General features: G+C 40.1%; 2 protein-coding genes across 3 annotated transcripts in view; both read right to left on the bottom strand.

Annotated features, from left to right (window-relative positions):
* Positions 1–1070: 1070 nt before the first annotated feature.
* LOC119483903 (toll-like receptor 2) lies at positions 1071–6645 on the bottom strand. Its single transcript, XM_037762387.1, has 2 exons — positions 6331–6645; positions 1071–5333 (listed from the first exon to the last, which is right to left on the bottom strand). Exon 2 carries the CDS (start codon positions 5322–5324, stop codon positions 2931–2933), a length of 2394 nt encoding a protein of 797 aa, XP_037618315.1. The 5' UTR covers positions 5325–5333; positions 6331–6645; the 3' UTR covers positions 1071–2930.
* A 551-nt stretch (positions 6646–7196) lies between these two features.
* The window catches only part of tmem131l (transmembrane 131 like), a 41970-nt gene continuing 27447 nt past the window's right edge, over positions 7197–21719 (bottom strand). The window contains exons 11-34 of one of the 2 annotated variants that reach the window (XM_037764730.1): positions 21532–21637; positions 21332–21434; positions 20211–20355; positions 19862–20032; positions 19701–19767; positions 19480–19603; positions 18796–18865; positions 18565–18674; positions 18363–18432; positions 18062–18195; positions 17488–17630; positions 17176–17362; positions 16735–16920; positions 15589–15738; positions 14104–14653; positions 13885–13997; positions 13503–13672; positions 13200–13406; positions 12851–12929; positions 11973–12079; positions 11697–11829; positions 10904–10974; positions 10611–10744; positions 7197–7760 (exon numbers count right to left, since the gene is read on the bottom strand). In XM_037764730.1, the coding sequence (XP_037620658.1) occupies positions 7452–7760; positions 10611–10744; positions 10904–10974; positions 11697–11829; positions 11973–12079; positions 12851–12929; positions 13200–13406; positions 13503–13672; positions 13885–13997; positions 14104–14653; positions 15589–15738; positions 16735–16920; positions 17176–17362; positions 17488–17630; positions 18062–18195; positions 18363–18432; positions 18565–18674; positions 18796–18865; positions 19480–19603; positions 19701–19767; positions 19862–20032; positions 20211–20355; positions 21332–21434; positions 21532–21637 (3639 nt within the window). In that variant the 3' untranslated portion in view covers positions 7197–7451. Of the gene's footprint in view, positions 7761–10610; positions 10745–10903; positions 10975–11696; positions 11830–11972; positions 12080–12850; positions 12930–13199; positions 13407–13502; positions 13673–13884; positions 13998–14103; positions 14654–15588; positions 15739–16734; positions 16921–17175; positions 17363–17487; positions 17631–18061; positions 18196–18362; positions 18433–18564; positions 18675–18795; positions 18866–19479; positions 19604–19700; positions 19771–19861; positions 20033–20210; positions 20356–21331; positions 21435–21531; positions 21638–21719 lie in introns of both variants that reach the window. The other variant, XM_037764728.1, reaches the window with a different exon arrangement.

A 21719-nucleotide genomic window follows, 5' to 3' on the forward strand; every position in this document is an offset into this window, starting at 1 on the left:
AATTTCCATAAAATACCAAAAATGTGTTAGTCCGTCTCTCAATACTATTTGTGGCCCTCAGCCCAAAAGCCAATTAGTTCAGACTGAAAACAGGTGACAAATATATAATTTCATTTCTTAACACAGCTGGTCACTGTAGTTTTTAGCAAATATTCCTCAAACAGGGTTATACAATGCATTTGTTCGGGTCTACTTTCAGCCAAGGATTAATACACATTTGCTGCTCCGGTGAGTTTTTATAGCAGCAGGACAGTGAATGTGGGATCGACAACAATGGAGCTCTATGACGCATAGGAATAAGTTTTATTAGGCTTGCACAAACAATACTTATTAAAAAGGATCAAATCATTGTTAGTTTTGTTCTTTTCCTTTGCTGAGAATAAGAAAAATAAAAAAATATCACCCTTATCTTTTCAGAGTCGTACAGTTTGATTTGATTTCCCAAAAACATGACTTGGTTTTGCCCTTTTGACAATTTAGGACAGCTTTCTAATAATTTCCCCAAAAAATGAACATATGCATGAACAGTAACTGTAATTTCTTAGGAACTTTTCTGTCAAGGACTATTTATTTGGTACTAACTAGCTGGGACAGCGTTCACATTTTCAATTTATTTATAATGTGTCCGAGAGAGTTTTTTATTTGTTGAACAAGTAGAAATATGTTTATAGAGTGGTGCAGGGATGACGTATTTTTGTAGGCCAACCAGGAAGTTAAAATCGCACGGGTTCTCTCGACAAAAAGCAAATGGGATTTTTCCATTGGGTTTTGGATTATTGCAGAAAATAAACTCTGTGGCAAACAAACGTTTATGATATTTACATGTTTTATTCAGCAAGATAATCTTCACAAATGAATACAACTGATTTTTTCAAGAGTATGAGCGTGAGTATACACAACGAGGCTGTAAAGACGGACTAGTCGGCGTGTTAGCAACCGCCTTTTTTAAGACACATAAAAGCTTCAAACGAATGGGATATTTACTGACTTATTTTATATTGTAGAACAAAACATAAAAATCTCTTCAGCTTGTGTTAACCACAGACCTTATTTCACATATCTAACTAAAAACCCATTCAAAAAACCCATCGACTTTCAGACGAGGGAACCGGAAGTGCTAAAATGCTAACTCATTTCTGTGTTTTAGGACTCATTCCTGTAACACTCTATTACAAGAAAATGTAAAATTCAACAAATATAGAAAGTAAACTTTCCAATGATTGATAAATATTAGCATGGGTGTAAACAAACATCTGTAAGTTTGTTCAGTTATTAATATTTCAGTAGCTGTCTCTAAGAATTTGTGAGCTCCTCCAACTCTGCTCTTCTGTTTTCTACAACTACTTTATCATTTCATTTTTCTTACAAACACAAATAAATGAGTTCAGACTAAATGTACGGGCTCACAAGACGCAATTTTTTTTCAAAGGAGTATCAAATTTCTTTACCAAAGAAACTACTTAAGTACGTAAAATCATTTTAAACATAATGCTATCTCTACATGATCTTACGCTTCACTAAAGCTCTAGAAAGCTGCACTGAAAATAATTGTGATATATTTAAAAACCATACACCAAAATGAAAATATACAGTAAAATTACAGTGCATAACACAGAATGAAGTAAACTTATACAGTATGAACAACACGTAAATGCATGTTTATAACATTTCAATCATGAAAGCAATGATTTGATGATTTTAAGTCTGGCTGATGAAGTCCTGCACTTCCCCAGATTTGACCAACCTTTACAGACATCTGTAACTCTGTAAATATGTGCATGTGCTTCTGTTTATATGTGCATGTGGAGCATTAATGTGTGTTTGTGTGTGTGTGTGTGTGTGTGTTATCAGGACACCCTGACTCCCCTGGCCTGCCTGTCATCAGTATCCAGGCTTCTGTGTTGATTTTAGGACTAAAGATCAATAGCGGCAATATGTCAGCTCTCAAGAGCCTGACAATGAATTACACACGCTTTTAGGCACACAAGCACATGAACACACACACGCATGCACACACACGTACACATCTTATAAGTGAAATAGAGTATATAGTAAATTAATTCCAACCATAATTGTTAAATCAATATTAGAAACCATCTTTTTGAAATGATGTAATAATAATGAATACACTGTGTGCATATATGTGTTAAAGATTAGGAGACTGTTGTACGTATAGACGTAGTAGTAGTTTGTACAAATGTTATATTGTATTGTTTCATATGAGATTAAGGATGAGAAAAGGGTAATGCATACTTACAGAATAAAATCAATTTACAAGAAAAATGTGATACTATAATTTGTTCCATTAAACACGTTTTTTGTTATCTCTTTTTTTGTTAACTGCTTTTACGCAACTCAGCTTGTTGTGTTACAATATATACTTTCACACTACACGTACTTTGTTCAAGAACTTAATGACATGAATTCACTTTTTGAATAATGTGTTTTTGCTTCGTAATGTTGAATTAAACGTATACATAACCTGGCCCCAGTTACAGCATATTAAGGCTTGTGCAGTTGCAAAGCATCCCAGAGAATCAGACAGATAGACAGAATCTCACAATGTTAAACAAAACAAATACACCCTGTAATAGTCAACTGACATGTACTGCACTTTGTACACCCAAAATACACCCCAAACACCTAATGTAGCGCTTCCTACACTAGAAAAAACGTTGCCAACGAACATTATCCATTCAACATTTACATTTCCTCATAAAACCTAATTGGCAAAACAAATTTGTAGAACAGAAACGTAATTGTTAGGAGGCAGGGTCATGGAGCTGAAGCCTAAATCTTCGGTTATACTTTGCGCAAGGATGGTCGCACGGATATGTGCTGACGTGGAATTGTGACGAGGAAACGTTTGGATCTTTTATATACCGTGTGCATTTCTCCTTGCGACAAATCAACATAAGCCAAAAACGAAATTAAGGGTCCACATTGAAAGCCTGTAAAGAGTTCCGATCATCAGTCTCAGGTCTTTTAATAGCCGTTCTCAAGCTTTGCCAGAACCCGGGGATCTGGTCATCATCATCAGGCCACTCCAGGTACGTCCTGGAGTTCATGACTCTCCGCAGCTTGCAGAACTTTTTGGGGATGGTCTTTTTGTCAATGGGCTCCAACAGAATCAGCACAACTGTGTCGTCGTTTTGGTCAAACAATCTAAAATGGGTGTAATCTAGCTCATACTTGCACCATTCACTGCTGACAAAATGCTGAGAAAGGACAAACAGAGTTCTGTGACTCTTCTCTATGGCATCCATGATGTTGTCCAAGATCCAGCCGCCGGGAACAAAGTCTCTCTTGTGGAGGCAGAGCCGGAGCGGAGGCTCGGCCTGCTCCAGCTCCGCGACCAGATGTGCTTCCACCCAACCAGAGTCCATTTCACTGTAGGACACAAAGGCGTCGTACTCGAGCTGTCCCTTTTTTAACTTTGGCTTCCTTTTGGCTTTCAACCAGGCCCAGGTCATCTTCATATACCACACAACGCTGAACTTGTGACACAAACCAGCAACGAGCAGAAACATCACCAGGATCCCTGAGCAGAGTAAAGATAAAGCTAAAGCTGTGTGGCATTCAAACACTGACAACTTTGCGTCTGCCGCACTCTTTCCTCTCACGGTGTCAGGGGAGTCACAGACGTACGACTTGAACTCATCTCTAAATGTGACTCGATGATTCATCCGGTCAGACGTCATGAACGCCACAAAGTCACATGAACAGTCATACTTGTCAGCAGCAGCCTTCAAACTCTTCAGATTATTATAATCATTTAGATTATTACCGCTGAACGCCTGTATGTCGTTGTTTTGAATAGAGAGAAATGTGAGACGAGGGTATAAACGACCGTCTGGCAAACTACCAATCTTGTTGCCAGAGATGTATAAGTCAGTAAGAAAAGGTAGTTCGATGTTGAACACGGTCAAGCTATTGTCCGATAGATCGAGGATGTGTAAACTAACCGGCAAACAAGTGGTTACTTCTGTTAAATGTGTTGATGAGAGGTTTAAGAACTGGAGATTTGGTGGCCAGGAACAAGTCTCAGGCATACTTCGAAACACATTTCCACTCATGTCAATGTTTTTAAGCTTTTGTAGTTTAGTGAAGAGCTGGCTGTTGATGAAATGCAGATGATTCCTGCTGACATTGATGGTTTGCAGACTCCAAAAGACACCTTTGCCATCGCACATCATTTCGCTTAAGAGCTGATCACTAAGCAAGTTGTCACTGATGTCGAAATACTCCAGCTTTGTGTATTCAGCAGAGGATCCACAAGGAATGAGGAACAACTTGCAGTTTATCACGGACACCCTTCGCACAACACTCAGCATGGGTTGCAGGAAAAAGAGGGCTGGGAATCTGTAAAACTGAGGGAAATTAACGTTTTTGAAGATGGCAGCCTCCAAACGGTCCATGTGTGGGGGAAATGTAACGATACCCACAGGACTTAAGTAGAAATTAATATCTTCAAAAGCCGTCGTAGTTAAATTCGAGCCCGACAGCAAATTCAGAAATGCCATACAAGCAGAAATGGTAAAATTAACATTTTTAAAGATAACGCTTTTAGTTCCGCCGTCGCGGGCCACTTTGAATGGGAACATCTGATCCTCTGTGGAGAACCGGGTGTCAGTGAATGTCAGGGTTGTGTTTGGGTGTACAACATCAGACAGAATAGCTTCTACTAGCGCTGGATTTCTCCAAAACGGACCATTCAGACCAAGTGTTACAAATTTAATTGGCCCAATTTGTGTCAAACTTCCTTCTGCATAGACTCGCAGATTAACTCCATCAAAAACAACCTCTTCAAGACCACTGAGGCCAGAAAAGTCACTTTTTCTGACAGATTGAAGGTTCGGTCCTCCAAAATGTAGAGTCTTTAATCTCTTCAGTGGCTGGAAAAGATTGCCTTGACCCAACATTTTATATTTGTTCCCCAGAAGATTCAAGTGCCGAAGTGAAAAAAGGTTTCCAAACCATCCAGCAGACAACGTATCCAGTCTGTTTGAGGACAAGTCCAGTTTCTCCAAATTAGTCAGCGGGACAAATGCTTGCTCCTGGATCTCTTGGATTATGTTGTTACTCATGATTAAAGACTTTAAACTGGCAAACGCGACAAAGTCATTTTTCCGTATTGACCGCAGTGTGTTGAATGAGAGATCGAGTTCAGTGATGAGCTGTGAAGGGGCTGCAGGGACCGTCCTCAGGTCTTGTCTCGAGCAGTCACAGGATGTTTGTTCACAGCTGTGACACTGTGGTCTGGAGAGCGAGACGCTTTGATGCGTTAGCAGCAGGACAAACGTGAGGAAGGTCAGGATTCTCATCTTGAAACACTATAAAACAAAAAAGAAAACCATTAAGCAAAGCAATTTAAGAATACAAAATACAATTATTGTCTGTGGCTAATAAGCTGATGTACACATGGTCATATATACTATCCCTATTGTACATTTTCTGAGATAAATATAAAATAAAAAATATTGAATAAATATGACTTCCTTCTCAAAGGCATTTTGGGTAATTATAACGGAGAAACACCATACTTTTTCTGGGTAAAACAGCTGCGTTCAACATTCAGTATCACTGAAATATGGGTCTTTTTCACAGTAGACATTCTGACTTGTCATGGTAGGAAAAGCACACGAGTTACTAATAACATTAATGATGGCTCTATTGTATTTAAGTGTCCCAATGAGCCATGACAGTACGACTGTGAGCCAGAATTAACAAAATCAGGACCCTAAAAGGAAAATCAGCCTTCATTAATTTCATTATTTACACTTTTCCTACTGTGACATGTCAAAAAGCCTTTTATTGAGTTGACTTTTTGTTGCTCATATAACACAAGCTCTAAGCTCTTTAGCTACGCCTCACTGTTGCTGTCCTTAACTATATTTGTATAATTATTTTATAATAATGGCATATTAATCTCAAATGGCAAACACCTGCATCACAGGTGTCCGGTTACTAATAAATAATCCATCCCTGCCATCTAATCAGAATTGTGAATTCTCTGTGGCCGTGGTATAAAATCAATTAAAAAATAAAATAATTATACATTATGTAAATGTGCATTGCAAACTTGTTGTTTCTGTATCTAAACAATGTATCAATATGTGAATTTCAAAATGATCAGTTTTCCATTTACACAATGTCAGATTTAAAAAATTCTGAGTTTTTCAATGCATCATTTAAACACATTAAATGAATTGATTTGTAATAAAATAAATAAAATATCTATAATCAAACACTGAAAGTATATAATTACTCTAACAGCCCAGTACACACTCTATAAAACATGATAGACAAATGAAAATAAAGTGACGATACCTTGATGAGTCTCGGTGTCTCTGAAATCTCTTCTTCGGCAAAGAGGATGTATTCACTGATTTATCTTTCCTGCATCACTTCTCCAGTTTACAAAATGTTTCCCAATATCTCTGCCACATTAGGAAGTAGAGTGACAGAAATAAAAAATAGTTTCCTGGCAGAGCTTTGGGATTAGATGTTCTCACAGTCTATTTTTTGGTTTGTTTGGTTTCACAGTTTGGTTGTGTGTCAACAGCAGACAGTTTAAAAGACGTTCACCGAACAAGGAGACTTTTCTGAGCTACATTATGAGGAAACCCTGTTTTGAATCTGTGCTTTTTTTTGTTTTGACTTCCTTCTTTCCTAATTTAGTTTTGTGAATATTTACACACAGACACAAACAGTGGTGGACTCATGCCTAATTTATACTTCTGTCGAAAAGCTTGCACAGAGCTTCTGCAGAGGTGCAGAGATGGTTTGCATCCAACTCTTCCATATTTGTTTTTCTAGCCATGGAGTTGTGTTGGGCCAAACTTATATGAAATTATTGAATCATGCCTATTAAATAATTCAAACCGACTGCTTGATAAAGGATTTGAAAACCACGGGTCCAAATCAAAAAGAAATTACATGCTACGCGCAATCTGCCGCTGTACTATAGCAATCAACCCGCACAGAGTATAAATCAGACATCAGACTGTCTGATAGGCACCTAAGAGGGCACAAGCTTTAAGCCTGAATATAAAGCAGAGTATGAAACAAAAAAGTGTGACATGAATGGACTTGTATGTTCTTAAATGATTGAAATAAGCAGCTAAGAAAGACAGAGAGATGTATGCAGACAGGTAGTTAAATACTACATTACGTAGTTAAAGAATGATGTGTTGTTCAAGTACAAAACCTTTTTTTTATTTTCTATGATCAAAACTGCAAAACATCTAGAAAAATATACAACAAATGCTTAACCTTTCACAACATTTAACATTTGAAAATGGGAACATAAAAGAGAAGGAATATTCACATTTTCCCCATTAATGATAAAAGAACATTCATTTTTATTTCCTTTCTTTTACATATCAATGTTTTTTATATGCTTGCAATTATTGTTTAGGTCTGCCGCTTTTTGTTTTCTTTTTTAAACTTTAAACATCTCCGCAGTAGCCAGAGTCGTTGGAGAGCTGTGAGTTGGAGCTGCGGTTGGAGGAAGAGTTCCATATGTCCAGGTTCATGTGTGGGCCGAAGGGGTTGAAGCTGGAGTACTGGATCGGTGCGCACGTCCCCTCTGGCTCCCGGGTGAAGGGAGAATGAGGCGGGGTGACGGGGGACACGGGGGACATCGGGGCTGATCGCTCAGGTTGGAAGTGGCTCTGGTAGGGCTCGCTCTGGGGCGTCCAGATGGACCCAAACAGGCTGGACATGGGGGAGAGGCTGCGGGTTCCCGAGAAGTATGGCTGTGGAGAGCGGAGAGAGAGATGTTAGCTGTTAAACCATCTCAGATATGAGCTGCTTTGTGTGCTGTCCAAAGTTGTGGCCCGGTATTATACATCAATGACATGTTCTAACCTCACCTGTCACTGTGCTCTGCTACCATCGGGCTGTCTGTTCCCTGCAGTGATGACCTGGCTGTCGTTTCTCTGCTTGTTAATCTCGTCTCTCAGCTAAAACAAAATGACCTCTAGCTTCTCTCCATCCTCAGCGAAAAAAGGTCAGCTCTTTAAGATGTAGTGACTAGGTGGTTAAGACGCATGCCATTTAACGGCAACGTCTCCGGTTTGAGAGCTGGAGAGCTTTGCCTTCACTGTCTTTTTCTACACTGTCAATGTTTCAAAAGGCAAAGAAACCATAAAAATAAAACATTTTTTTGTAATATAAAACATTAAAGTCTTGGGACTTGCCCTGCAGTACTCAAACATACAAGAGCACAGAAATATTTTTCCTTGTCTGTTGTCAAGACACTGTAAGTTGATGTAACAGGCATCTTGTAACATTAATAATTTAAAGCTGTATTCTCTTTGGCTGAAAGTACTCACTAAATTATATGTGATTCCTCATTGTTTGATGTGCGTTTTTAAATGTTATTACATTGTTTTATTAGCATTCAGCCCGACAGATGCTGGAATTTTGGGGGATTTTTGAGAGTAAAAAAAGTCAAACAAAAATAAATGTCCCTCTTTTAACACAACCATTTAACTATTTTGTCAGGGCACAAATAGTTTTGGATAGCGTTCCGCAATTTTGGTTAAAAATAGAAAAATAGATTTGTCCCGAGGTAGTATAGTTCCCCGTTGTCTGATGAAAGCAACAGTAAACATAATAGTACATTTTTAAAACCACATTGGAAAGAACATTTTTATAAAACTAGCAACTCCACCAAAAACGGTATTTGCAGCTCATAGGACATCTCTGTGCTGTTATGTTCTTTTTGCATATGTGCTAAAATAAACACAGATACTGATAAACTGCATCTTACGCAACTGTGCATGATTGACAGCTGTGCAAAAGGGAGAAGCATCAAATGAAAGAGAAGTTTTATAATAACCCACTTTCAGTAAGACTGAGTCTATTAAACCAGACGCTCCTGTTCCTCATTTCTGCACTGACACGGAGAGCAGAGCGATGAAAGTACTTCCTCTAAATGCTCTATATGAGTCACAACAGAGCGGCCACTTTAGCGTCTCTTTGAGGGTGCGTACAGTACGTACTGCTGTTCAAAATGGCACAACCACAGAAACAAACACCCAGTTTCACATTATATCTGGGTGTTAACGCCTGCATTACAGGTGCTCGGTGCTTGGGGACTTTCAGTGGCGAGGTAGCAGGATAATAAGGATCTAATCACAGGTTTCAGGCAGCAACCTGCTCTCTCATTGGCCTGGTTCATGTTACACTCAAGTGTCTGACGTGTGTGCAGTTCAGTACAACTCTTGTAATGCATCAACAAAAGTGCTACTGTGTCAATGCACGTGGGACTGCGGTTACATTGTAATCAGTATAATCAGTTCTGTAAGCAGCTGTAATTCCTCATAGTTTCCCCCCAATGTTTAAAGTATTATAGTAGCACCAGTGTACCTTTTTAAAAGTGTAAAAATGTAAATCAACTGTTATTGTCACACAACTAAACAGAACAGCACACAGTGAAACTTAGTCTGCATTTAACCCATCTTAGCATTAGGAGCAGTAGGCAGCTACTATACAGCTTGTGGAGCAGTTTGGGGGTTCGGTGCCTTGCTCAGGGGCACATCGGCAGTGCCCAGGAGGCGAACAGGCACCTCTCCAGCTTCCAGTCCACACTCCACATGAACTGAGCTACTGCTGCCCCAAGGTAGATAAAGATTTACTGTGTGTTCCAATACCCATACTACAATACTATTTAGTATGCCAGAAAAAGATTTAGTATGTCCCAATACATAGTATGTCAAATGCAATATACCAAAAATACCAGGATGTATTTTGCAGTATGCAAGTCAGCATGCTTTTCTAACCCACAATCCTCCGCGCAGAGGAAGATACGTCACTAGTGACGCATCTATAAAATAAACAAGAGAGCGAGAGCATAGACAGATGACAGCCGCTGACAGCTCACTCACAGCTCACTGACAGCGAATTGACAGAAGCCTCAATGAAAGACAGTTTATTCAAGTATAAGTAGGCTACTAACATTGCATATCTTTGCGACTCGTGTGTATAACGTTAATTAATACATTATGCGTTCCATATCACATACTTTTTCTTTTTACTTCAAATTTTGCGCTATGGAGTGTGGCGGATATGAGCAAGAGGGTCAAAGTTCAAGGCGCAATGTTATGACAAAGTGTCCCTATTGTGTGCATACTGCATGCACCAGAGCGTACTTTGTGAGGGCAGCTGCAGTATGTACTTAAGTAAAAAGAAAACGTTCAATGCACAACTTTAACCACATCCTGTACATCTATATTCAAGTGCAACTGTGCATCGCTCGGGGAAATAAACTTCTTTTCTTGTGGTTTATTTACAATAAAAATAAAAATGTTGATATTGATGGCCTTGCTGGTAGTAGAACAGCTGTTCACAACACGCTGTCTCATTTTTTTAAGCAAAAATGGCAAACGTGTGCTGGTTTCAGCTTCTCAAATGTGAGGATTTGAAGATTGTCTGTGTCACATGATAGTAAACTGAACATGTGAACAAGAGAAAAGCTTATATTTTCGCGGGTTGAGTGTGCAGTCTCTATACCACAAACACTTATGGTTATTATTTCTGAGTAAACTGAATAATAGCAGCCAGATCACTTGGTCCCGTTTACACCATTTGTGTCTCCTCACCTTGCTGCCCACGCAGGCTGCTGTGTCCCAGGCTGAGGGTGATTCCTGAGTCTGCTCCTCACTCCAGCTGGTCTGATTGCTGTGTGCATTCTGGGCCTCGTGACCGGGAAAACCACTCGGAAATGTCCCATTACCTACGAGATGATTAGAACAAACAAATGCTGAACTTGCAGATAGAGGAAGCAGAGTCAATGCTTTAACAGTTTTAATTTTATAGCTTCAAATTTAAATACAGTAGAGTGTGATAGGAATATATAACTGGTGTAAGGAAACTGCATGTCATGAGTTTGTACCTATGTAGGTGCTTTCCTCGCAGTAGGTGTAGGGACTGTTGCATTGGCTGTTGGCACTACTCCAAGTAAACCTGCAGGAAACAAGGAAACATTTGATCCAACGGTTTTAACAGGGACAGATAAAACTGCAACACAAAGACACATTACTGCAGCACTGGGGATTATTCAAACTGTAAACCAGTATCAGTTACCATGCCAGGACAGATATACAGTAACTTCCTTATAGTTATATTTAGTACTTAGAGAGGCTGTTTCGACAGACGGCTGACATGGCATAAAAGTAATAATAGTTAATAATAACAGTTTTTAGCTGAGTACACACTTTTAAAACAGAAGCAGTCATTTTGATTTAGGAGATTAACATTAGAAACTTATTTTACTTTCTTATATATAATTTTATCACAAAAAGGAGCAACAATTCTTTTTTTCTCAGAAAAAAAAAACGCCATGTGGACACTCAGACTTAGGCTTCTTTAAAGCCCCACGAAAAGCTGACAATTACAGAGTCTAACATAACGTTGCGAGCTAACGTTAGCAAACTACTTCCTTCTTTCACATCCAGCAGATGCATCATCACTAGCATTCATTTGGAGTCATGTTTCTGTCCAATATTCACTCTCTAATTAGCTCGGTTTCAGTCTCCACCAACTCTTCTAACATTGTCTGTCAGCAGTTCGGTGATTAATTTGTCCTTAAAAATGACCCCTTTCACATTACAGGTCATCATTTGATTCATTGTTAATATAAAATAGTTATTTGTAGAGTTTTAACAGATCTGCATTCAAACACTTACCCATTGTACGACGCGGTGGTTGCTGGCTGAGGTATGTAGGGCAGAGCTTCGGTGGTGTTGTATCTGAACTCAGTGGTGAGGGGGATAGATGGAGCGGACCACGTCTCTTCAGGTACATACTGACTTGTCAGGTCTGAGGGAGCACACGACAACTTAACATTAGAAATCAGATGTAATGCACAAAACACACATGTTGAAGACATAGACAGGTGTTTATTTTAGACTTTGCCTTTCCTTTAAAAAAACAAAGTATGTATTTACTATGAATGTCTTTACCCATGTTTCGGTCTACTCCTGCAGCAACAGCAGCAAAACTCGGGGCAAAGCTGGACGCTGTGGGATCTGGGCTTTGGCACATGTCTTTGCGGTACAAACTGTTCATGCTAAACAGAGAAAAGACAAACAGGGAACAGATAAAAACACAATTGTATATTTTCCATAAGTTGTCTTCAAACAATACTAATTAGAATCTGAAACTTTTCTTCAGTGGTCTTGTCATGGCGCAAAGTGGATAAATAGAAACATCAGATTTTACTCTTAACCCCTAAAAACCCACCGGCCTGCTGGTGAGTTAGTTCACGATCAACAATGTTTTTGAATGATGGTAAAAGGTTTTATAGTCAACAAAATGCAGTATGTGCCAATTGCTTTTACTCACACACCGAGGCATTTTGATGACTCTAAAACCTTTTAGCATCATTCAAAACATTGTTGATCATCATCTAACCCGCTGGCGGGCAGGTGGGTTTTATGGGGTTAAAATCTAATCGAGTCTTCAAAGTGACATTATTTTGTGGAAATAGAAACACTAATAGAGTAGATAAAATAAACATTCCTGTGCAACATGACTGAATATTTTTGAATTAACATATTTTAAGAGTTTTTAGTTCATTAAATATATTTTATTTACCTAAGTTTTATTTAATACAGTGCTTGGTGACTTTTTTAAACTACATTTTGTCCACATTCACACACACAGTTAAACTAGTATTTATCTTTCGCTGACATTCGCTAACAAATGCTAAAGTAAGAGCATGTTAATGTGTAGGCTCATACTATCATCAGAGTCATCGGTTGAGTGTGTGTGTGTGTGTGTGTGTGTGTGTGTGTGTGTGTGTGTGTGTGTATGTATGTGTGTGTGTTTGCTGAGGTACCTGAGAGCCTTGTAGTTTGTGTTCATGGTCTGGTAGCAGTCTCTCTCTACTGGGTAGACGCCGTACTGCATGGAGTCCCCTGTAAAAACCAAACAAGACAAAAATCAGTTTGTACAAATGTCAAAATAATCTAATTGATCCATCTCATCTGTGATGAAATTACAGCGACAGTCTGTTTTCCCTAATGATTATGCACTTTGTTGTGGGAAAGTTATTGACCTTTATAGTATATGAATAGTTCTGGTTTTCCTAGATGAGGTAGTGCACAAATGTCCCTTACGTTTTCTAGACAAGGTAACGCAAGAGTGTTTACTTTTTCTAGTTGAGGTAGTGCACAGGCGTTCCTTACTTTTTCTAGTTGAGGTAGTGCAGGCGTGTGTTCGGGCATTGGGGTCCTTGTCTCCCTCCATGCTGCTGGCGCTGCTCCAGCTACCCCAGCTCCCTCTGCTGGCCCTCACGCTGCCCGACGAGCTGCCGGAGTCCGAGCCCGACTCACAAACTCCACCACCACGGCGCTCTGTGGCACACTTACGTCGAGTTCGAGCAGGACACACACCTGCCGGACATTAAAAAGGCCAGTTAGATTAAAATCAAGGGTTCAGGTATTAGTAGAGCTAAGGAGAAGTGTGTGATAGGTCAGGAGCATGCCCACCGTTCTGCTTGAGGGGGCTCTCAACACTCAGTCCAGGCTTTGGTACTTCTGACTTGGAGCCGTTGCAGCAACGGTTCCTGTTGCGGGGTCCACTGACATTACGGTCCCCTGTATTCCAATCAGGTTCTTTCTCCCTTTCTGGTATAACTACCACGTTGTGCTCAGGAGCACTAGGGCAGTAAACAGACAGAAACAGATCTTATCATACCGTTTGGTACTTAATTATACTGTTTGTCATATTTAGTTTCACTGCTGTTTGATGTTCTTTGCTCACTTTTTAAAAATTACAAACAAAGACCAGAATCATAAATATTTTACTCTTGAATATCAGAATAAATGCAAATTAATTCATAGATGAAAATATATGTAAAGTGAGGTCTACCTGGAGACATTTTCTGTCTTCCTGCGACTCCTCTTTCCCTTATTATTTCCTGATGCAGTGCCAGTCTCTGTGCTCTGTGCTTTCTTTTTCTGGCCTTTGCCATCTTCTCTCAGCTGCAGACAGAAGAAAATAAAGTAATGATGGTTGTTTTTTTAATGAGAAGCCATTATGATTATTAGCTTAACTGAATACAGGCATAGTAACAGTCCTTACACTTACCTCCATTTCAGAACTGTCCCTTTTCTCAGAGTCGATCTTCTCTGCGTAGTGCTGAGTGCAGCTCTTCTCTACAGGACTGCACACTAACAGGCCGGGTCTAGGTCCTGGACCCACTGTGACATTATCTGGGAAACCAGCAGGCATTTCCATGGGAAACATAACTGCTGCTGGCACTCTCTCTTCTATAGTGCTGTGGTCTTTAAAGTGTGCGGAGGTCTTTTTATCCAGCTCGTTGATGAAAGCTGGTTCATTGTTGTTGCAGGTATCGGAGTCTGGGGTCAGGGGAGGATCTTGGGTCAGGTCTTCATGTTCTTCATCCATCGTCACAGCATCAGGCGCTGCTGTGGGCGAGCTGGACTTGTATTTGGTGTAATAGAGTGAAACCTTGTGTTTCTTTTGTGGTTGGGCCGTGGTGGTTAAGGGAACTCTCTTTGAGGATGGCTGAGGACGCGGGGCGGGGCTGTTGGCCAAGGCTGGAGAGCCACGCCCCTTACCTTTGTCTGAGGTGTGACAGGTGTCCACATAGCTCTTACAACTGCCCTTTGCTTTACTGCACAAACAAGACACAAAAATGACATTTTTAAGTATTTTAATCCACTTGTAATATTTGTCTTTATGCAAATAGTTAAATAGTAACTTCTGGACCTTATTTTCCCAAATGTTTGTGTCCAAGTGACTAATGGGGACAACATTTTTTGAAATTGATCCAGTATTGAGGGAGAAGGCTGTAACCAGCAGCTGCGAAATGACCTGCGAGGGCAAGTGAGCAGCTTCAATGTAACATTATGTTCACTAAAAGTGCTTGATTTTGCCACTGACAGGCTCAGATTGTTATTATAAGTGTCTGACAACATTATGGAAAGGACCCTACAGAGAAATAAAACGTTTTTCCTGACCTTTCTCTTGATCCGGTCTGTTTGTTATTGTGTCAAAGTCCCGCTCAAGGAGAAGTCTCGTTGTGAAATCTGAATATCCGTATACTCTGGCTCACATAAATACGGGCGGCCATCGAATTCAAAGACCTCATCCACATTGTGGAAATCATCTAATCATTCAGCCATGACGTTGAAAATCGTTTAGATAACATTAAGCTACTCTTTCTGTACTCCAACACAACAAACTGCGTTTCCTCCATGGATGTATTCCACTATTCCACCGGTGTCTTCCGGCAACACGTCACCTTGCCAGATTTCAGAACAAGACTTCCCCTTGAGCGAGACTCTTTCCATAATGTCAGACACTTATAATAACAATCAGAGCCTGTTGTGGCAAAAACAAGCACGTTTAGTGGACGTAAATGACGGTACCAGCGTGTTCCAATAGCACCATATTACAGCCTGTGAAGAGCTGCCGTCTGCAGCGTTCTCCCTCAATACTGGACCAATTTCAGAGATTGTCATCCCTACTAGTCAGTTTGACACAAAAACATGAGAATATAGGGTCTCTACACTGTGCACACAAACTACTGAAAAACATTGGACATACTTTACTCCATTTGGTGCGATATTGTTGACGGGGCCGTTGTCTCGGGACAGGACAGAGTTGTGGTTGCTCCTGATGCTGGGAGTGGAGAACTCAGTCAGGATATACTGGGCTTGATGGAAGGCCATCAGACACACACCAAAGAGGGAGAAGCTGAAACACAAACAGTTACAACAGACAATGTGTTACACCTCCTATAAACACACAAAAACTAGAACAAATAACGACTTATTACTGTGAATAGCTCAACTAATATTAGAATAATCTTTCTCCAATAAAAATGTCCAACTCTGATCAGTAAATGACCATCACTGGGATCTTTTCTTCTCTGGGCCTCTCCATTAAACACACTACTTTTTAACTGATATTTGTGGTATGTGTGGTTGTGTTTTTTTTATTGTGTTAGCTATCTATCATGTTCAAAATGAAGAGTAGTTTGACAAATAGAGCAGAGCTGCAACTAACAATTATTTTCATTGTTGATTAATATGTAGATTATTTTCTCAATTAATCAATTAGTTGTTTGGGGAAATGGGGAAAATTGATATCAGTGTTTCGCAAAGCCCAAAATGACGTGCTCAAATGTCTTGTTTTGTCCACAACTCAAAGATATTCAGTTTACTGTCATAGAGGGGTAAAGAAATCGTTGTTGCAGCTCTAAAATACGGGTAGGTGTAACTAGAGCTGCAACAATTAATCATGTATTTTTTAAGAAAAAAGAAATGTCTGATTCTTAAATGTGAATATTTTCTGGTTTCTTTATTCTTCTATGACAGTAAACTGACTATCTTTGAGTTGTGGACAAAACAAGACATTTGAGGACGTCATTTTGGGCTTTGCGAAACACTGATCAACATTTTTTCTGACATTTTATAGACCAAACAAGTAATCGATTAATCAAGAAAATAATCAACAGATTAATTGACAATGAAAATAATGGTTCTTAAGTTACAGCTCTAGGTGTAACTTAAGACCCGTGGCATCTTCATATTTGCATATTTAAAGTCTCTGAAATCCTCTTTTCAGTTGCTCACTGATATTTTTGTGGAAAAACAAACTGACCCAAATATTATTAAACACAGATTATTTCTACATGTCTTGTGGAAGGGACGATCAATGATCTAACAATTACATGAAAAAGGTACTGACCATGTGAAGATGAGGGTGACCATCCAGAACGTTTCCTCCCAGCTGGGGCCAGGAACCACCTGAGCGCAGAGAGGCAACATGTGGTGAGGCAGCGTCACGTTGAGTGTGAAAGGGAAGGAGGTGCCGCGTGATGTCACCAGGGTGAGGTCCCGGATCACCCAGGATGAGGTGAAGTCTGGGGTGAAGCTGAGGACACAGACAGGTAGTAACAGTGAGAGACATAGAAAGAGACATTACAATAAGATACAATGGAAGAGGGAGGTACCGTATAATTATTATCGCACAAACACGTAAAAGAAAAATTACTAGACAAGTGTGGGCGCTGCCTGTGGCTGAATAATATATAAAAGCAACATACAGTCACAGATACAAATCTGTATCCACTTTAACTCTAATATGCAGCAATGATGAAGTTACATGATTGGCTAAAATTTCACTTACGCAATGGTGAGCTCAGAGGAGGTGTTGTGGTCCAGGCTGAAGGGGTGACACTGCAACACCTCGAAGCCAAATCCCTGACACTTGTATCCATTAATATTCATTGACATGACGGTCAGAGGAAGCTCTCCTGCATTCTCCACCTTGAAACTCTTTCTGATGGCGAAAAGCGGCTTGTTGGTGCGCAGGCCTAGGAGTGACAAGCAGTAGCGTTAGACTTTTGTTTGTCCGATTGCCTTATCTTTCTGTTAGAAGTGAATATGTACCAATAAACTTTATTGCTCAACAGTCATGAAGTTTAAACATTAATCTCACCATCACGACACTCCATTAGAGTTGACTGAGGGACGTTGAAGCGCAGAGAGGCTCCTGGGCCGGGCAGTTTGCCTCCGACTCTTAGCAGCTCTTTGGCCCCGTGGCCTTGCACCGTCATCATGTCAAACACCGTCAGGTTGTTCCTGAAACATGGTTAAAAAGATGAAGACCATGTTTCACAGAACATTGCACTGAACATGCCTGATAAAAACATGTTTCAGTAACAAAATGAGCAGTGTTACTTATAGGGATATCACGAGAACCAGACATTTAGTAGTCAGTACCAATACCAGTGAAATTCCACGATTGTAAATACCAATTCGATACCTGCCTGCGCTCACTCTGCCCGTAACGAGTCTTCCACAAGCTGAGTACTAACAATAACCATGTTCGTTGTTTAAGTTTATTGTGATACGTTTACATTCATAATAATCATTTTGGGGGAGAGGCTTTGGAGGAAGGCCTGAAGGTCTATGAAATGCTCCACTATTGTGAAACATCTCTTCCACGGTTCAAAAATCCTTTATGCCATTACGAAACCTGAACATGAACAAACTCTACTATGAATCAGTACCTGATGATGAGAATGGTGGTGGTGGGTTTGTGTTCAGAGGGAGTGAAGACCACAGCAACTTCTCTGGCCTCATAGGGCTGCAGCAGCAGACGCAGGACACCCTTCCCGGTTATGTCCTCCACACTCTCACCCGCCTGCACACAAACAAAGCAACCTAAGTAAGACTGAACTACAACAATAAATGAGATTGTTGTCCATGCCAACAAAGCTAGTATTACATGACAAAAAAAATCAATGAGTAAATACGAAAAGATTAAACGGTGCCACAACTTTATTTCACAGGAGCGTTCTCAAGATTTACCTTGGGAGGAGATGCCAACAGAGAAAACTCTGTGGTGCTGATGTTGACGGAAAGGGGGCTGATATTAAACCTGCCAATCAAAACAGAGAAAACAGGTTGACAAATCATCTCGAGGAATGTGTGACGTAGAACAGCCGAGGCACAAAACAACTGTAGTTGAATAATTCTGTGCAATATCCAACATGTACTGTTAACAGCATACCATTTGGTTAGGAGGTCCAGAGCCTCCAGAGGGGCCGGATACAGGGAGAGGATGCGGATCTCTACAGAAACCACTGAAGCAGAAGGATTCTTCAGCATGAACGTCTTCACCTGAAACAAATTAAAACAAATGTTTTAATTTTGCATGAGACAAATATCACTAATTGTAAATCCAGCTTTCAAAATATATATATACAGCATTTTTAGTGAGGAGTCATTAAATTTTGCCCACGTTGCTCTCATTGACGGGAGTAGCACCAAAGTCCAGAGGAAAGGACGTCTCTACAGGGAGTCTGGGCCACCTGAGAAGACAAAAGGATTTACATGATTAATAGTGTGTAATGATGGATTACAAGACACACAATGGCATGAAAAATAGCTGTGTGTTGCAAAAGTAGGGCGATATGGCCAAAATCTTCTATCCCGATATATATATCACAATATAGCATGTTTTCTGGTAGTTCAATTAATAAATAGTCTATATGAAATAACCACACTGTAAAACCTATATTTGTATACTCCTGTGTGAATTAAAGTGAGTATTTTCTCATTTAATTCAGAAACTTAGTGGAAAATGAACATCAGTTTCAAGTGAAAACATAAAGAAAAAAAATTAATAAATCAGAGTTATCAAATGATTAAATTATTTCATTGTGATTAATCGTATGATTGTCCATAGTTCATTTCGATTAATGATCATTTTGTATCTGTTCAAAATGAACATTGTGAAAGAAGTGTGATGTAAAAACAAAACCGTAATCTTCAAATGATTTTCTGAGAAATTTTAGTTAGTATGTGCTTGTTATTATCAATTTAGACGACGTAACTGTCTATCACGATATCTCAATATATGATTTCATCACGATACGATTCCATTGAAAGACGACAAATTATAATAATAAATCATAAGGCTGACCTGCAAGACAGTTTGTCTTTGTGACTCTGCCATCGAGAGCAGAGCTCAGCAGCCAGTTTGCCGTCTATGGCCCAAGACGAGGGGGAAAAGTCAGGGAGGAGGGAACGCTGCCACTCTGAAAGACCTGATGGGAAATTACAGACAATCAAAAATGAATAAATGAACACTCACATCATGACTTTTTTTTCTCACACAAGAGCTTATGAGGCGTCATGTCTCACCTGTGTCAGACAATCTGAGAGGGCAAGGTCGTCCACACTCCTGCTCCGCCTCAAACACCACGTCCCCCTGCTGACAGACACATCATCTCTTACCACATCTGATCCTGTATACTGATCCACAACCCTATTGACTACTGTAGCCACTAAGGCTGGTATTTTACCTTGATAGGAGAAGAGTGGAAGTAAAGGGGAATGTGCAGAGCTGTGCCCAGGCTGGTGTCCAGACTCAAGGTGAACACCTGGTTGGCGGGCAGAGCCCTGGTGAGCAGCTGGAGGGACAGGATACGCCAGCAGCCCTGGGGAACCGTCAGTGGAGCGCTGAAGTTCATCACCTGACAGACGGGGGGCAGCAGAGATTTTAGTGTCAAATCCTGATCCTTATTTAAACAGGGTTATGTATAATGTGTCAGAATGTACTTGGCATAAAGTAAGAGAACATTTAATGATAATCATTTTATCATCATCTAATCAGATCTGCTTCCTATCATTATTCGAGGCAGTGGTGCGTACCTTCATTACTCCCTTAAGCTTCTGTGAGAGGCTGACATTCATCACAGTGACGGGCAGGAGGAGGGAGTTTGTCAGCCACAGATCCACCTGGTCTGCTTCTCCTTGTTTCACCTGGAACAGGCTGAACAAATCCCCCATAGTCCTTCTGCAAAAAGAAGAAGCAAAATTACACTATAATATTCATAATACCATACCAATAGTTATTCAGTATTTGTATACTTATGATCCATTTCCAGTATTACAGATGTATGTAAATGCTGATGATTTGCTTGTATACTCAATCTAACCCCAAGTATTGAAAGATGAAAATTTGATAACGTAAAAAAGTTATTCAGTATCACAAGTTAATGGCACTTTGTGAGCATTTAAGCATTTTAATAATTTCTGTAATGGACTTATCTTCATCACTATATGGACACCTGTCACACCTCAGACAAAGGTAAGGGACGTAAGGCGCTTTATCATGCCATCAGACCGCCCTTTCCGACGGGGAACCGAAGCCGTTGTATCCATCTATGCTCTCTTCAAAGCCACCAGACTCCATTGAGGAAATAAAAGTGATTTTACCTTGCAGAACACAGGAGTTGTTGGTCTACCGCTTTGTGTTATTGTGTGACTTTGGTGAATCCAAACTCACCACAATAACACAAACAAACTAACCGATCGAAGCAGCAGTAGACCAGCAACCTCTGTGTTCTGCAAGGTAAAATTACTGGGGTTTTTTTCAATGGACGAGAGCCTGGATGGATACAACGGCTTCAATTCTCCGTTAGAAACATAGACTGTATATCTGTCTGACGACAACGTAAACAGGCGAAAATATTCTAAATGTAGCGTACAGTTAAACTGATTCAGTGGGCCTTTCTTTTAGATGTCTAAAATACGTTTTGTTGCCGGCCCCGTCCACAGCAATACAATGCTTTGCTCCTGTGTTGTTACTCCTGTCTGTTTCTCCAAACTGGGGGCGTGCCATTCGTCATCTACTGTAAGTAATACACTGACTATGGATAAGTACCTCATACAACCCCACTCCAAAACACCCAAACTATCCCTTTAAGCTTTGATTCTAATGGTTTCTTAGAACAAATTGAGTGTGACATGGCAAAATGTCTCAACATTACCTGTGTGTGATATGTAGTCCAGGGAAGCTGTAGGTTGTCTGGTTCCCCAGAATGTTTAAACTGATATGATTCCTGCATTTCCCTCCGTGGCCTGGCGACGAACCTGTGATATGAAACAGAACTGCTGTTGATAAAAAATCCCAGGACATTTGGGTCAAATGCCCTTATAAGATGTTATGTGAATAGAGAAGAGTGTTTACCTTTGCAAGCAAGTGTAGCCACTTCAGTGAAGTTTTTTGCCTCTGGTCTCAGAAGAATCTGATTAAATTCCAGGCTGGCCTCCACTTTTGATAGCACCTGCATGTCCTGGGGAGATGAACCATCTTGTCAAAAGCCTATAAATTGCTACCTATAATACTTACAATACAGCCAAACAAAGAAAAACACC

The sequence above is a fragment of the Sebastes umbrosus genome, chromosome 3 (assembly GCF_015220745.1).
Source record: "Sebastes umbrosus isolate fSebUmb1 chromosome 3, fSebUmb1.pri, whole genome shotgun sequence".
NCBI classification, from domain to species: domain Eukaryota; kingdom Metazoa; phylum Chordata; class Actinopteri; order Perciformes; family Sebastidae; genus Sebastes; species Sebastes umbrosus.